At 47.4% G+C, this 15,849-nt stretch overlaps 2 protein-coding genes across 2 annotated transcripts in view; both read left to right on the forward strand.

Annotated features, from left to right (window-relative positions):
- The first annotated feature begins 5,092 nt into the window (after positions 1-5,092).
- The window catches only part of PXDN (peroxidasin), a 143,620-nt gene continuing 132,863 nt past the window's right edge, over positions 5,093-15,849 (forward strand). Inside the window, exon 1 of the mRNA XM_066597760.1 lies at positions 5,093-5,365. Coding sequence (XP_066453857.1) covers positions 5,190-5,365 — 176 coding nt within the window. The 5' untranslated portion in view covers positions 5,093-5,189. The remainder of the gene's footprint in view (positions 5,366-15,849) is intronic.
- Positions 12,344-14,729, forward strand: LOC136621896 (uncharacterized). Its single transcript, XM_066597748.1, has 2 exons — positions 12,344-13,049; positions 13,141-14,729. Exons 1-2 carry the CDS (start codon positions 12,855-12,857, stop codon positions 14,563-14,565), a joined length of 1,620 nt encoding a protein of 539 aa, XP_066453845.1. The 5' UTR covers positions 12,344-12,854; the 3' UTR covers positions 14,566-14,729.

Genomic DNA, 15,849 nt, shown 5'->3' on the forward strand with positions numbered 1-15,849 from the left:
TGGTGGTGGTAGGTTGGTGTCTTCTGTCAGGACCGCTGAGTTGTGTCTGAGATAATAATGGCTTAGCTGTATTCTTATTGTGTTATTTTTGTCCTCCCCTTCCAAGAGCCCTAACTGTGTTGTTCTTCTTTCAGTCAGGCTCTGTGTTTTATATATCCTGTAGGACCTGTGATGACATCATTAGGGGCGGGGCACGAGAAAAACCCACATACAGTACTTTCTACCAAACTGCAGAATGGCTGCTCCCACAGCATTGAGGTCACTGCAGGTTCTTTAGTCCCTACCAACAGTGTTTCTGGTGGTGCAGTGCACCACACAGCTGTGCTGTATGGTACATCCATTATGATCCCCATAGATCATACACACAGCTCTACTATATCCATCTTGATTCCCACACAAGACAAACACAGCTTGGCTCCTCCCACAGCAGTGACATCACCACAGGTCCTTTAGCTTACCAGATTTCTGTGGTGGTGGTAGGTCGGTGTCTTCTGTCAGGACTGCTGAGTTGTATCTTCTGAGATAATAACGGCTTAGTTGTTTTCTCATTTTATTATTTTTGTCCTCCGCTTTTCAAGAGCCCTAACTGTGTTGTTCTTCTGTCAGTCAGGCTCTGTGTTTTATATATGTTGTAGGATCTTCGATGACGTCACCAGGGGGCGGAGCATGGGAAGCACTCACATACATATTCACTGACAAATGGTCGTTAGTAGTTTGATTTTCTAGATCAGGTGTACTTGTTTCCCACAGCAGAGGGTGCAAAAGTCCTAGTCAAGATGGCCAGGAAGGTTTTCTCAGCCCAGACAGAAAGAGGAAGTGTGATATAATGAGAGAGGGTCCACAGGTGAAGAGGGCAATTGCTGAGAGATCAGGAGTTTGCCATATGTGGTGTGGCTAGCATTGATTTTTTTTTGGAGTATTCCAAGAGTACTTTTGGAGTTCTGTCAAGAAAGGAAAGCCGGCCACTTAATGGAGTAGTGGCACAGAGGTGGAACAGTTCTGAAACACAACAGCTACTTTAGAGAAAATCTGGCCTAGTACCGACTGTACTATGTAGCAGAGATTTTCTCAGCAGTAAAAGACAGCAGACTCTAACAGAGCAAGCACACCTGTTGTAAGAAGTGATTGATACTAATACCGTGTTTCCCCGATAAGACATTCTCTGAAAATAAGACCTAGTAGAGGTTTTGCTGAAGTGCTAAATATAAGGCCTACCCCCAAAGTAAGATCTAACTTCCGTCTCTGCTGTATGAGTCTGCTGTGATGAGCTCCACCTGGTGGCAGGAAGCTGCAATACCGTCCCTGCTGTACAAGTGGTCCAGGAACTGCTGTGGGTGATCGTTATAGTCTACAGACAGTGTGTGCGAGCCAGGTACTTTACAGCCCTTATTTTCTGTGGCCCTGTGTGTGAGTCAGGCAACTAGTGTGTCACTTTGATTCTTTAGGGGGTGATCGTTACAGTCTCCAGAGAGTGTGTACATGGAAATAATAGTAGTAACAGATTTTAATAGGATTCACAGTTTGTCTGGGTATGCTGGTTTGTGATGACAATTACTGTACAGTATATTAAAAAAAATGTACATTTTTTTTGTTCAACAATAAATGTTAATTTCTCGTGGAAAAATAAGACATCCCCTAAAAATAAGACCTAGCGCATCTTTGGGAGCAAAAAGTAATATAAGACACTGTCTTATTTTCGGGGAAACAGTGTTTTAAAGTTATACAGCCTTAGTGGGCTTACTAGAGACTTGTCATATTCTAATACTAGCTTGCTACCCGTGACTTCTTCAGCGTGGAATTAGTATTTTTTAATCTAATCTGTGTTTTGCTGTGAAGTAATTTTTGCTGCTCGAGCGCTGCTATAGCTACGCGCTAAATATGACTTGCGCAGCATATTAAAGGAATACTAAAAAATGGATAGGAAATAGGATTATCAAAAGGAAACCATTTCTTACACAGCTGAGGTAAAAAAAAAAAAAAAAGAAATCTGCGCTGTGATTGGTTGCTATGGGCAACACAGAATTTCTTTAAAATCTCAATCCATGTTAATGTGTCTTTCGTACAAGTTTTAATCTCGGGTATCCCGGCTAGCTTAATAATCGCATATGTGCGGCAACGACGTCTGCCTTCAGGAGACTGCCCATTTGGGGAGGCCTAGCTTATTATGTGCACCCCCTTCTGCTCCGCCACACTTAATAATCGCATACATTCGGCAACGACATCTGCCCTCACATGACTAGCAGTTTGTGTGGCCATAGCTTATGATGTGCACCCCCTTTCCCTCCACTGCTCTTAATAATCATAGGGGCAGCAACAACGTCGGCCCTCACATGTCTGCCCATTTGGGGAGGCCTAGCTTATGATGTGCACCCCCTTGCCCTCTGCTCCATTGCACTTATTAATTGCATACATGCGGCAAAGATATTTTTCCTCATGTGTCTGCCCATTTTTGCAGGCATGTGCACCCCCTCCGCCTCCCCGCATGGCGTGGCGGTGGAGTGGAGGTGCGTTTGCTCATTACTAAATAAATCTATCTTGTCGCGCTTTCTATAAGTTTTCGGGATAAAACATAGCCTATGTCCTTCCTCAAGATGCAAGCTATCCCCCTGCCAAATCTCATTACAATCGCTTCAGCGGTTTAGCCATGAAAAGGTAACAGACAGAGTTACTTTGCATCTATAGTAGTATGGATGCAGCGACTGGTAAATCCTATCTGCAATATATATTTGTGTATTTCAGTAAGTTGCACTGTTATACGTATTACTAGGAAATCTACAGTATAGAAACAGATGACCAACTATCATCATCCTGTGTTCATTTCACCACTTTGGTGGTTCTTCTTACAGAAAATGAACAGGTATGGAAATGACAACCTACATGGACGCAACCCAAATATAGATTGGACGGGAAACTGGAATAGGTATGCGAATGAACCGACACTGAAATATACATAAACTAGGACGTACACACACTGAACACCATGACAAACTGAACAGTAAATGGGACTTGCGAGCAGACATCCAACAATGACTGACAAATGCCAAAACACGTACCCATAATACCAATACGGATAAGCAGATGGAGCAGCTAATAAATGAGAGGTGCTTTGGGCGAAATACAAAGGCTCACGAGCCCACAGCAAGGGTCCTCATTGTCTTGTGAGTCCCTATGCTAGCAAGTCAACAATAGGGTCAGCCCCACGCTAGAAGCTAGGGGCCTGTCTCACCATAGATGGTAACAGGCAGGAACAGAGCAAATACAAAAAAAAAAAAAAGACAGCATCAAGAAGGCGTCTGCACACCTACAGACAGACAAAAGGCCCTAGCATCTACCTACCAGCGGACAGGACAAGACTTGGGCGTCCGCCCACCAACAAATGGGTAGGACAAACAAACAAACATGAACTGGGTGACCAACAACCAATGGATTGGTGGATCAGACATAGAACGGATTTCAGATATATGCCAAAACAGAACATCAGACAGAAACCAAACTGAACCGCATGCATGCAGACCACAAAGGAGGCACCCAGAACAAAGATCGGCACAGCATGCCACCTAACAACCAGGTACATTGGGAGATGTAAGGGTATAATTGACCAGCACCCTCTAGTAAGCGGGGCTGGTATTTAAATGCACAGACCCATGGTGATTGGCTAGAAAACTCCACATGATCAGCCAGCCAAATTAAGCACACCTGCAGCAATGTACTCCTGAAAACCTATAGTACTACAGGTCCCAGGAGCACAAGGTGACATACTGCATAATAAAAAAGGTTCACATTCTTGCCAGCAGAAGATGGGTGAGTTAGGGCCCTTTTACACAGGATGATGGTTGGGCACAGAAGTTTTTACCACTAGCTCAAGCTCGGCCCATAGACCAGTACTTTCCACGCTGCCAGGAGGAGCAGCCGAGCCACCGTGACTAACATCTCATTATTGCCCCTTGCTGCTCAATACCTCCTAAGTCTGGGTCGCAGCACCTCCATTCACAGTAAACAGCTAGTCGTTCATAGCCAATCGTGAGAATCTTCACCCTTGATGAAACTTTCTGCGTGTTCTAACAGCCGCACGGTGCTGATAGTTTGGGAGCTGTAAGCACAAGCCAATGATGTTATGTGTTCTGGAGAGCACCATGGAAATGTTCGCTTGACACTTTGGATTTGCTCAGATAAAATACGTCTTCGTTCCTCATCACATCCTTTAATGAAAAGCTTAAGTTGGACAAAAACAGGAAGCAGGAAGGAGCATACTCTCCAAGCTGTTTTCATGGCCATACTGAGGCATGCGGGACATTATATGCTTTATGTACAGCAGAGCCTGGAAGAAGGAAATGTTCTTGGCACAGAGCGTACAACTTTCCATCGGTAAGATGCAGCGCTGGGAAAAAGAGGGAAAACAATTGCATAAGAAGAGTGAAATAAAATGTACATTTGCACATTGCTGACAGCACAGTTAAAACCATGTGATTTAAAACCGCACGTGCTTCTACCACAATTGCTGCAGTTTTGCATTGCACTTTATAGCAGCGTGGTGAAACATATATGTTTACCAACATATACAGGAAAGTATGGAAGAAGAAAGACAAAGTTTACAGAAGCGTTTCATTGTTAAGAAAAACCAAAAGTACCACTTCAGTTCGTTCAGCAAAGATGCTCATGCACAAGCAGATATGCATACGCCTGTGTGAATCCAGCCTTAGACTGTGAGACCAAATGGGGAAATCAAGTGTACAGCTCTGTGAAATAAGTATGGGCTATATAAATATATAGAATAAATAAAACCTACATGTAAAGTTCCTGCACACATGTATTTAATCTATGTTACAAACAAAGCAGAGATCGCAGCACAGTATAGCCGTACAAGTAAGTATTCCAGATGATATATATTGGAATACACTTAAGCTGTCTGCAGGAATGAAATCCTATATTTTAATGGACATACCAACAGTTGTCTCTGCCAGGGCTCAGGAATGCCCACAAAGCGCCTGCATTTCCACATTCATCCACTAGATGGCGGCGGCGCACACGTGTACAGCGTCACATCCTCTTGCAGTCCCATAGAAGAGAGTGCAGGCTCTGCGCTGAGTGCAGCTGTGTGGGCGAGGGCAGGACGTGCCAGTACTCTGCCTCCCTGTCTCCCCTTCCTTTATATATGCCCTCTCCCCCTTAGTGTGTCCCCTGCTGCCAGCATGGAGCTCTGCAGAGCAGGATGCATGTGGCTGGTCTTTGCAGCAGGCATTCTGCTTGCTTTTCCCCAGCAGAGCAGCTCCTGTCCCAGCCGGTGTCTTTGCTTTCGGACCACAGTGAGATGCATGCATCTGATGCTGGAGAACATCCCTACTGTGTCCCCCCAGACTACCATACTGTAAGTGACCCTATGGAGGTACAATCACTGGGATTACCTTTCTTTTTAAGGGCCTTTTAAGTACTTTTTTTTGGGGGGGAAGGGAGGTGGGAAGGGTTAAATAGATTCATTGTGTTGGTGTGAAACATGTAAGCCTTGCATTTTGCAACTTTGTAATGTACTTTTGTGTTTGATTGTTACTGTTTTCGAAGTTTCAGGTTTCTTGTTTGCATTTAGCAGCTGCAAATCCACAACAGATCTTGTATTTCTCACAAGTTTGCTACAATTAGTCTAAACAATCCTTTGTGATCTGATCTACATCACAATTCCTATGCTCCTTCCATAAGTTGCTCCAACTTAGTTTATGCAGGGCCTTGTAGCCCTATTGTGACTTTTTAGCCCTTCTTGCTGGTCTTGCTACTCATTAAAAAGTGTGCAGGGTCTACGGGGAGAAAGTTGGTGTAAATTGTTAGCAGAAATCTACTTCAGTTCATAGCTGGCGCCCAAAATGTGCCAAATGAGACTTGATCAGTGGTTAGCATTATTGTCTTGCAGCGCTGGGTTTCTGGGTTCAAATGCAACATCTGTAAGGACAACATCTGCATGGAGTTTTGTAGAATTCCTGGCTTTTGAACGGGTTTCCTCCGGGTACTCTGTTTCCTCCTATATTTCAAAAATATACTAAAAGGTTAACTTAGAATGTAGCTTGTGAGTCCCGGCGGGGTCATGTACTGATGTAAGTGATAGCTATCTTTGTACAATATTGCAGAATACGTATGCGCTATATACACTGACATGCCAAAAGTCATAGGATAGCAGGATGTAAATTGATTATGAAGCGGCATTACCTTAGGTGACGGCTTGGGGATGGCCGCACGGATAAGTTGTCAGGTGTTCTCTTGTAAGACGTGAATTATTGGAGTTCGAATGAGGCATGATGTTGGGTGCCAGATGGATGGGACATGCCATTTTTGAGTCATAGTACAAATTGTTTTAGGCTGATGGTAGGGTTTGTATGTGGCACAGACACCATGAAGCCATGTATCTCCGTTGCCAACAAGGTACTGTGCAGGCTGGTGGTGGTTCGATACTGGTCTCCCTGAACACATTGCTGACTGGTGCCTGCTACGTTTCACTTCTTGGTGACCATTTGCAGACCTTCATGGACTTCATTTATCACCATAAGGGCTATTTCAGACGACCGTATATCGGCTCGGTTTTCACGCCAAGCGGATATACGGTGTCCTAGTCTGCAGGGGGGGGGGGGGGGGGGATGGAAGAGCTAGGAGCAGGAACTGAGCTCCCGCCCCTTGCCACTATTTGTAATGTGAGGGGTGGGACAGGGGCGGAGCTAAGTGGCGGTACTTAGCTCCGCCACTGTCTTGCCCGCTCCTATTGCAAATAGTGGCAAGGGGCGGAGAGGGGGTGGGAGCTCAGTTTCTGCTCCTGGTTCTTCCATGCTCCCCCCCCCCCCCCCCCCCGACAAGGACACCGTATATACGCTCGGCGTGAAAACAGAGCCTATATACGGTCGTCTGAAATAGCCCTTATGATGGGATATTTCAGCAGGATAATGCACAGGCAAGGGTTGGGACATCGACACAAAAATATTGATAGTCGATAGTATCGACTATCGCTGAACAAACTATCGATTATTGTAAAATATCGGTGGAAAACTATCGATATTTCGATATATCGTGTTTTTTTTTTTTTTTTTTTTTTAATGCTGTATAAAAATTAAACAGGTCAACAAAAAAATTAAACTGTTGAATTTATTAACTTCTAACTATTAACATCATGAAATATATTAAAGTTACAAATGAAAATAAAAAATTACAGATAAAACATAGCGTATGAAGAGAAGTATTTTATCATTGGCCCCAATAATCGTTATCTAGTGAGCCAAGAAATATTAATTTGCTTGCATGCTCTCCCTTCACAATGCTCCTTCCAGCAGACAGAAGTTCACCAGCTTTGCCCGGGAGTTTCGGAAGATGATTGGAGGTGAACACACTGAAAGGTCCTGCCAGCTACAAGGAAGCCAGAAGCTGGCCGCTGGACCTGATGGGATGTGAGCATGATCTCTGTGTGTTTGTGGGGCTGCGTGCCCTGCATTTTTCAAGTTGCTGCTTAGGGACCAACGGTCTCCATGGCAACTTGTAAATAATGCAGGGCCTGGAAACGCAAACGCAATTGTGTTAGATGGGTCTCCTATCTTTTCTATGGGCACTGCGTTCGCGTTAGACGCTTGTCGTGTCTCCTTTTCTGGACGCGACCTTCGTGCGTTCAGCGCAGCCCTCCATCTGCATGTGGAAATGCTTTCATTTAGAAAGCATTGCCCGCAGCCATCGCATTAGATGCAAGCGTTCAGGGCTATCCACAGGATAGGTCATCTATAGTTAATTGGTGGGGTCCACCGCTTCGGATTCTCGCTCATCAGCTGATTCCCAACAATGCTGTCATTATGGACAGCACTGGAAGCTGATAGCGCTGTCCATATTGCAGCTGCCCCGTTTGGTACTGCAGGCACAGCTCCTATTGTATTCCATGGTCACTGTGCTTGTAGTACAAACCCAAGACTCTGTTGTACGTGTTGTACGGATTGTGCGATCTTCTAACCAGCACTGAGCCAAAGGATCAGCTAATCAGTGGGGATCCCGGGCAGCGGATCCCACGATCAACTATTGATCACCTGCCCTGAGGATACGTCATCAGTAGTAAAAGTCCAGACAACTCCTTTAATCTGGCAGTGGTGAGAGTGATAATAGAGCAGTGATTAGCGCCTGTACTGACAATCTAATGATGATTTCCTTTTTATTACAGTGTCTTGATAGTACCTTGTGTGCTGCAGAGTGTTAAGGCAGTAGAAATGCAGTCCTAGGCTCTCGCTCATGACCTGAAGGTTGCAGGTTCAATGCCCCCAAGAAAACATCACAATCTGACGTCACCCTAGGAGTCAGTCGTGACTTGGTGCTCGCACCAGGGGGCTTTACCTTTACCTTGATAATGCTTCTTGTTTGCTAGGTATATCTGATTGCAGTATTTGAAGTAGTTGCCTGTCTATAGGTGCGTTCAGATTTAAATATTATCGTTCAAAAATTGTTAAAATGAGCGAAAGTGAACTATAATCCTTCTATACATGCGAGCCAATGACCAAACAAGAATCGCTCGCTTTTCGTTCATCGTTCAGTTTCAGCAGTACTAAAAGTCATCATTGGCTCGTTTACTTCTCGTAGTGTTGAAACCCTCCCCACTCGGTGTGTCACGTAGGAATGAGACGTGAACGATTCTCAATGGCGATATGCCTTTCTGAACAAGCCGCACGAGTGTGAAAGAGTTAGCAGTGACGTCAGCGCTAAAACGAAAATTGGCTTGTCTAAAAGTGACATAATGGTACTCCCTCAAATAATTGATTTTCAGCAGTAATTGCCCCATGTAAATGCGGGACCCAACAGGGTACTGAGCGAGAAGTTAGCCGCTGGTTGCTTCATTTTAAGTTCACTGAAAACAGTAACTAGTGAGCCACTTCTCCCTCAGTACAAACAGGCAGTCGTTAATCTTTGAATGACTGCCTGATCACTGTGAATAGAGGCAAGCGGCCGGAAGAGATCTATGGCACGCTCTGCCTCCATTCATACAGCAATCGTCGCTCCTGTGTGAAAGCATAGAGGCAAATACCGCTGGAGCGACTGTCAGGTGCTGAAGTGCCCGAGAATCGTCCCATATAAAAGGATCCTAAGTAGAGATGAGCGAGCACCCAAATGCTCGGGTCCGCATTATTCGAGTCGAGCTTTTCGTAAAATTCGAGAGCTCTACTCGAGTAACGAACTCCATTGACTACAATGGGAGACTCAAGCATTTTTGTATGTGGAGCGTAGGATCCCGAACTTTTTTTTTTTTTTTTCTTGGTTCGTGTTCCTCTCTCCCTCTCTCCCGCTCTCCCTGCCAGACCAAAAATTTTCAAATGACGCGTGCTGCGTCGGGGCGGGGTCCAACGTGATTTGATGCTTGTTCGAGTAACGAGCACCATCGAGTACGCTAATACTCGAACGAGCATCAAGCTCGCCAGAGTATGTTCGCTCAACTCTAATGCTAAGCCTTAAAGGGGTTGTCCCGCGCCGAAACGGGTCTTTTTTTTTTTTTTCCAATAGCCCCTCGTTCGGCGCAAGACAAACCCGATGCAGGGGTTTACAAAAAAAAAACGGATAGTACTTACCCGAATCCCCGCGCTCCGGTGACTTCTTACTTACCTTGCGAAGATGGCCGCCGGGATCTTCACCCACGGTGGACTGCAGGTCTTCTCCCATGGTGCACCGTGGGCTCTGTGCGTTCCATTGCCGATTCCAGCCTCCTGATTGGCTGGAATCGGCACACGTGACGGGGCGGAGCTACGAGGAGCAGCTCTCCGGCACAAGCGGCCCCATTCAGAAGGCAGAAGACCGGACTGCGCAAGCACGTCTAATCGGGCGATTAGACGCTGAAATTAGACGGCACCATGGAGACGAGGACGCTAGCAACGGAACAGGTAAGTGAATAACTTCTGTATGGCTCATAATTAATGCACGATGTACATTACAAAGTGCATTAATATGGCCATACAGAAGTGTATACCCCCACTTGCTTCCGCGGTACAACCCCTTTAAAGCTCTTTCACATTGGCATAGGCGTTTTACTTTTTCTCGCTGGCGCCATAAAATCGTGTGAAAGCTCTTTTTTTCTGCCAGGGTATTTAGCATTTTCTTACCCATTCACAAGACCATGAGTGTGGTTTCTAGTGAAAAAAATGTCGCACCCTGGAAAACCCTCGCTCGGCTTAAATCCTCTGAATTGACTTATAATGCCTACATAGAGGCACCTGTAAGCTTTTCACAGCGTTGCCCACTGCAAAAATGCCTCCCCCTCCCTTTTTTTCCCTGCTCCCATAGGAGTCTATGGGATCCCCTGGTGTATATTAGCCAAAAGATAGCTCCAGAACTATCTTTTTGCCCAACATATATGCTTCGGTGCGTATTTTGGTTGCACATGTTACATTTTTCACAGTTCCATATTTTCACGCATCGTATATTTGCCCGTATGAATGGATCCATTGGAAACCAAAGCCAACATGCAATTTTTTTTATTTTTTTTTCCTGTGGATGTAAAGCGTTTTTACATTAAAAACCCCCTTGCATCACTTCAGGGAAGTAGTAATCCTCCGCTGCAGTTCTCAGTCGTGGCGGAGGAACGCGGGATTTCTCCTATTGTTTCCAATGGGGAAACCTCTCATGGTGTGTGTGCACCTAGCACATGGAGCGATGCTGCCACCAGCCTCATTGAAAACAATAGGTGATGCGAGGGTGCGCCCAAAGATGGGACATGCCGCGATTTGTTTCATGCATTGCAATACAGAAAAGAAAAAAAATCGCTCATGTGTATGACCTCATTGAAAAGAATGGGATTCATATTTGTGCGTCTCACAACAAGCAAATCTAACGCGATTTTCACGGCTGTGTAAAAATGGCCTCAGACTGTATTGACACGGGCAAATTTCCTGTGCGAGCTTTGTGTAAACAGTCGTAAAAACGCGATGTATATGCGCTTCTGTGAATAAGTCCTAAGGCTGGCTGCACATGACCGGGTCGGATTCCGGATGCAGGCATCCCACAGCGGTATCCGAAATTGTGCCAGGCCGGTGCCCCCGAATACCTGTCTTCTTATCTGTGCTGTGGATGGCTCACTGTTAGACATGCGCAATACAGATTTTCCCGTGCCGTCAGTAGGCGATGATGCAGAATTTGTGACCTGTCCACAATGTTAATTGCGGATGGGCCGCGGGTCGGATGGCTTCCATTGACTCCAGTAGAAGCTGTCCGTGCAGACACCGCACTAAAATACAGCATGCTGCGACTTTTTTATTAATTCCTCCAGGAGCGCAAATGACTTCCTCTCGTGTGCAGATAAGTGTGCCCTTTTCCGTAGCCCGCTCCAGATTTTGCAATGCAAATATGCCCATGTAGCCGGCCTTAGATCACTTTTTATACACCCGCTCTGTTGTTGTAATGGGGTCCCCCTGTTTGAGCTCATAGCATGATGCTTATATTTGAAGGACCACAGGTGTCCGTAGAAAACTCTGAGCGCCCATTAATGCCAGTTGGCGCCTTGTGGTACAATATACATAACAGCTGATTGTGGGGATTCCCAACAAAGAGATGCCTGAGATCAGCGTGACTCGGGGGGAACCCTCCTGAAAAAGACCATGTGTTCATAAACATCTAGAAGTTATGTTTGTTTGACAATAGTGAAGTCTTTGTCTTGAGCGGTTGTTTCAGGTACTTGAATGGGGGAGGGGAAGCAGCAAGGGTTAATTCTGAACAGCTGGCACAACTTGCTCAGAAATCAGGACCTGCCCTCCAGTTCTTGCCCTGTACTGAGGTTTTACATTCCTTGTTGCTGGTTCTTTGTGTGCTGTAGCGGGGTCTGCCGGGAGCAGGGGGCTCCTGTGTAAGTGAAACTTGCTGACTCTTCTAAAGCCCTATTAATTTTTACCTTTTCAGCCTTCTCAGTGGGGCTGACCCTGTAACAAGACTCTGCGCGCACAATGAGGAATTCCTCATAATTGTATCCGAGATGAGGGAGGCGCCGGTCTGTGATAAGTAGTGAAAGTGATCCAGGAAAGTACTTACTATTTACCTTTTATTGTAGTGATACATTGTATGTTACCAAAAGTGATACATTGTACAGCTGCATCTACAGACAGGCTCATGTTTTGGCTTATACTCTTAGTTATGCTATACGTCTGGTTAGAAGAATGGGCATTAACTTATTGGGTTAGCTGCCTTCCAATAGATGCGCCTCCAAATTGCACACCAAATTTTCCAGAGGAGCCTTGCATTGCCCTAAAGGTACTAATGAGCGATTATTGGAATAATTAGGTGGGGAGGGATTGGCCTGATTTTGATGACTCGATCCTCATTCCCATTAAAAGCAACAGGAGTAAATTTTCCCGGCGTCATCCTGACGGCAGACATGGAGGTTGCACCTTGACCTTGTAGGGACAGGAAGCAAGAGACTTCAAAAGGCTCCTCCTGCCTCCCATTCACCAGTGCTTCCTGTCCCTACAGGGACATGCAAGAGGTGCTCCCTCCAGGGAGCTACAGGATAACACCGGGATTGACGGTCCACAGGGCCGCTTCCCCTCACCTTTCCAACGGAATCTGGCTGACAAGCGGGGCTGACGGTCCACAGGGCTGCTTCCCCATTTACCTCCCCTCCGGAGGGTCAGCGCGGTCCGGGAGCACGGCGGGCCACAGGTCTGACCGCCCGGGGATCACCACCGCAATGGTCGGAGCGGCGGACCACAGGTCCCTGAGTCCTCTCCTTCCTCCTTTCGGCTCCGTGCAGCGTTTTCTCGGCAGGGGAGAGCGGCGGGCCACAGGCTCAGATGCCTCTCTCCCCCAGGCATGCCGGCGCGTCCCCGCGCGGCGGCAAGGGGCGGAGCCAATGACGCACCGTCGGGGGGCGGAGCCAAAAGATGCAGCGTGACGCGGTGACGTCAGACGCCGTCGGAGAACCCGGAAATGGCGGGAGATTTAAAAATGGAAACCCCCCCGGCAAGCTTCCACTGACAGCACACCTTCAGGGAAGGATTTATCTGTCTGGCTGGTCCTGTCTATCGCTACCTAGCATGATGACTACTAAGGAACCAGAGATGGAAGCCCTGCAAACCGTAAGTGTGACAAATTGCAGGGGTGATATGCTGGGGATTTAGCATTGGATGGCGGTTTATTTCCCTTATGTGCATGCATGTATTTTTGCAGGACAGGGAATCTACCCGGTCTAAACAAGACCTTAAAAAAAGATGCAGGAAATGCGCCCTGTGTCTCAAAAAACTTGACGAGACATATAAAAAGCCGCTATGTCCCGATTGTACCGCAAAAATCCTGACGGATGAACAGGCCGCCTTCAGGGAGGATATTAGATCCCTGGTCCGTGAAGAGGTCCGGGCATCAATCTCTAGTCTCCCCCCAGCACAGCGGGAAAAAAGAGCCACTAAGAGGGCGAGCCACATGCCGCTGACGAGCTCAGAGTCTGAGCAATCCCTGGGCGACCTGTCAGACGGCGAACTCTTCGACCGTCCCCCGGACTCCAGAGATGAGAATAGAAAATACTATTTCTCATCAGCAGAGCTGGACGACCTGATCAAAGCGGTCAGGGACACTATGAAGCTGGAGGATGTGATTGAGCCTAGGTCCGTACAGGACGACATGTTCGGTGGGCTCAGACCGAGAAACCGCATCATGTTTCCCGTAAACGATACCTTAAAGAAAGTGATCACGGATGAATGGGCCTCAGCAGATAGACACCTCTATCTATCCCGTGAGTACAAAGAAAGACTCCGGTTTGCGGAAGAGGATGTGAACATCTACGAGGATGTCCCCAAGGTGGATGCGCAAGTGGCCAGAATGGCTAAAAAGACAGCCCTACCGTTTGAGGACTCCTCCCACCTTAAAGATCCAATGGACAACAGGGTAGATGCCCTGATGAAACGGGCCTGGCAAACCACGGCCTATACGCTGGAGTCCAACATTGCAGCAACGTCCGTGGCCAGGTCAATGTTCCTCTGGTTAGGGGAACTCGATGACCAGATAAAACAGAAGGCCCCTAGAGACGCATTACTGGAATGCATGCCTCTATTGAAATCGGCGACGGGCTTCCTGGCAGACGCATCTGCCGAATCCATGAGACTGGCGGCTAGGAGTGCCGCATTATCTAATATGGCCAGGCGGGCAGTCTGGCTGAAGACGTGGAAGGCAGACACGGCATCTAAAGGGAGGCTATGTAATATTCCCTTCCATGGCCGGTACATCTTCGGCGCAGACCTAGAGGAGATCCTTAAAAGAGCTACGGATAAAACCCACAGCTTTCCGGACCAAGCGAGGACTGGGTTCTCTCACAAGCGCCAGCCATCCTTCAGGCCATATCGGGGCAAAGGGAAGACGGGACGCTGGTCCTACCCCAAAGGCGGCAGGGGTAAGCCTAAAACAACCCCTACCCCCATAGAAGAGTGCCAGGTGGGGGGTAGATTACTGAAATTTTCCCGAGAATGGCAGGGGGTTACAGACAACCCGTGGGTCTTGCAACTCATAGCTCAGGGGTACAGAATAGAGTTCTTCACCCGACCCCCCCCAATGTCTTCAGAATCACCCCCACACAATCCCCAACCCTGCAGGATATCTTTATAGACAAAATCTCAAAGCTGCTGCAAATGGGGGCGATAGTCCGGGTCCCCACAGTAGAGCAGCGCCAGGGATTCTACTCGCCTCTCTTCCTGATCAGAAAGCCAAATGGTAATTTCAGGATGATTCTTAACCTGAAGGGCCTGAATAAATTTATTGCCTACAAAAGATTTAAAATGGACACCGTCAGGTCAGCGGTAACGCTGATCAAAAGGGGGGACTTCATGAGTACCATCGACCTAAAGGACGCGTACTATCACGTCCCAGTCCTGCCGGAGCATCACCAATATTTAAGGTTTGCCATCAAGATAGGGAACAGGGTGCGGCACTTTCAGTTCCGGTGCCTACCCTTTGGCATTTCCACGGCTCCCAGAATATTTTCTAAAATAGTGGCAGAGATGGTGGCTCATCTCCATCTGGCGGGTATAAATATCATCCCGTACCTGGACGACTTCCTAGTGATTGCTTCCTCACCCAGGGTCCTCAGGGACGATACTAGCAGAGTCATCTACCTTTTCCAGAGTTTGGGGTGGATAGTCAACTTCCCCAAATCTAGCCTTCTCCCCGAGACGTGGAAGACCTTCCTGGGGGTACAGATAGACTCAGTGTCACAGACTTTGTCTTTACCCCCACCCAGACAGGAGAGTCTTAGACTGGCAGCGCAGGAGGGCGGCCAGAGAAGGCAAATCGTAATTAGGGATGCAATGAGGCTCCTGGGCCTCATGACCTCCTGTATCGGCATTATCCCTTGGGCCCAGGCGCACTCTAGGACACTACAGAGATCCATCCTGGGTAACTGGGATGGGGCATCCACCTCTCTGGACAGGAGAATGCCCATGTCTCCAGCTGTCTTAAGGTCCCTCCGCTGGTGGCGGTCATCTGACATCCTTGAAGCAGAGTCCCCATGGGTGGCAGAACCCTTCATCCCCGTAGTAACAGATGCAAGCCAGTCTGGCTGGGGAGCACAAGTAGGGCAGTGCCTACTCCAGGGCGAATGGGGGCCGACGTTGCGTGCCCAGTCATCGAACTTCAGAGAACTTAGGGCCATCTGGGAAGCACTTCACAGAACCCAAGACATCTTAAAGAAGAAACATGTAAAAATCTTCTGTGATAATATGACTGCAGTTTCACTTATTCGCCACCAGGGAGGCACCAGAAACCTTCACCTGCTGAGACTAACAGCGCGGATCTTCCGATGGGCCGAGACCACAGTACAATCCCTAACAGCGGTCCATCTCAAAGGGTCCCAGAACCAGACAGCCGACTTCCTAAGTCGAAAACGCCTGGACC

This window comes from Eleutherodactylus coqui, chromosome 1 (assembly GCF_035609145.1).
Source record: "Eleutherodactylus coqui strain aEleCoq1 chromosome 1, aEleCoq1.hap1, whole genome shotgun sequence".
Classification (NCBI taxonomy): domain Eukaryota; kingdom Metazoa; phylum Chordata; class Amphibia; order Anura; family Eleutherodactylidae; genus Eleutherodactylus; species Eleutherodactylus coqui.

Excerpts from the sequence above, each read along its gene's own strand:
- LOC136621896 (XM_066597748.1), top strand. The coding sequence starts at position 12,855 with ATGCAGCGTGACGCGGTGACGTCAGACGCCGTCGGAGAACCCGGAAAT. Across the intron at positions 13,050-13,140 it reads AGATGGAAGCCCTGCAAACC|GACAGGGAATCTACCCGGTC; the intron begins GTAAGTGTGACA and ends GTATTTTTGCAG.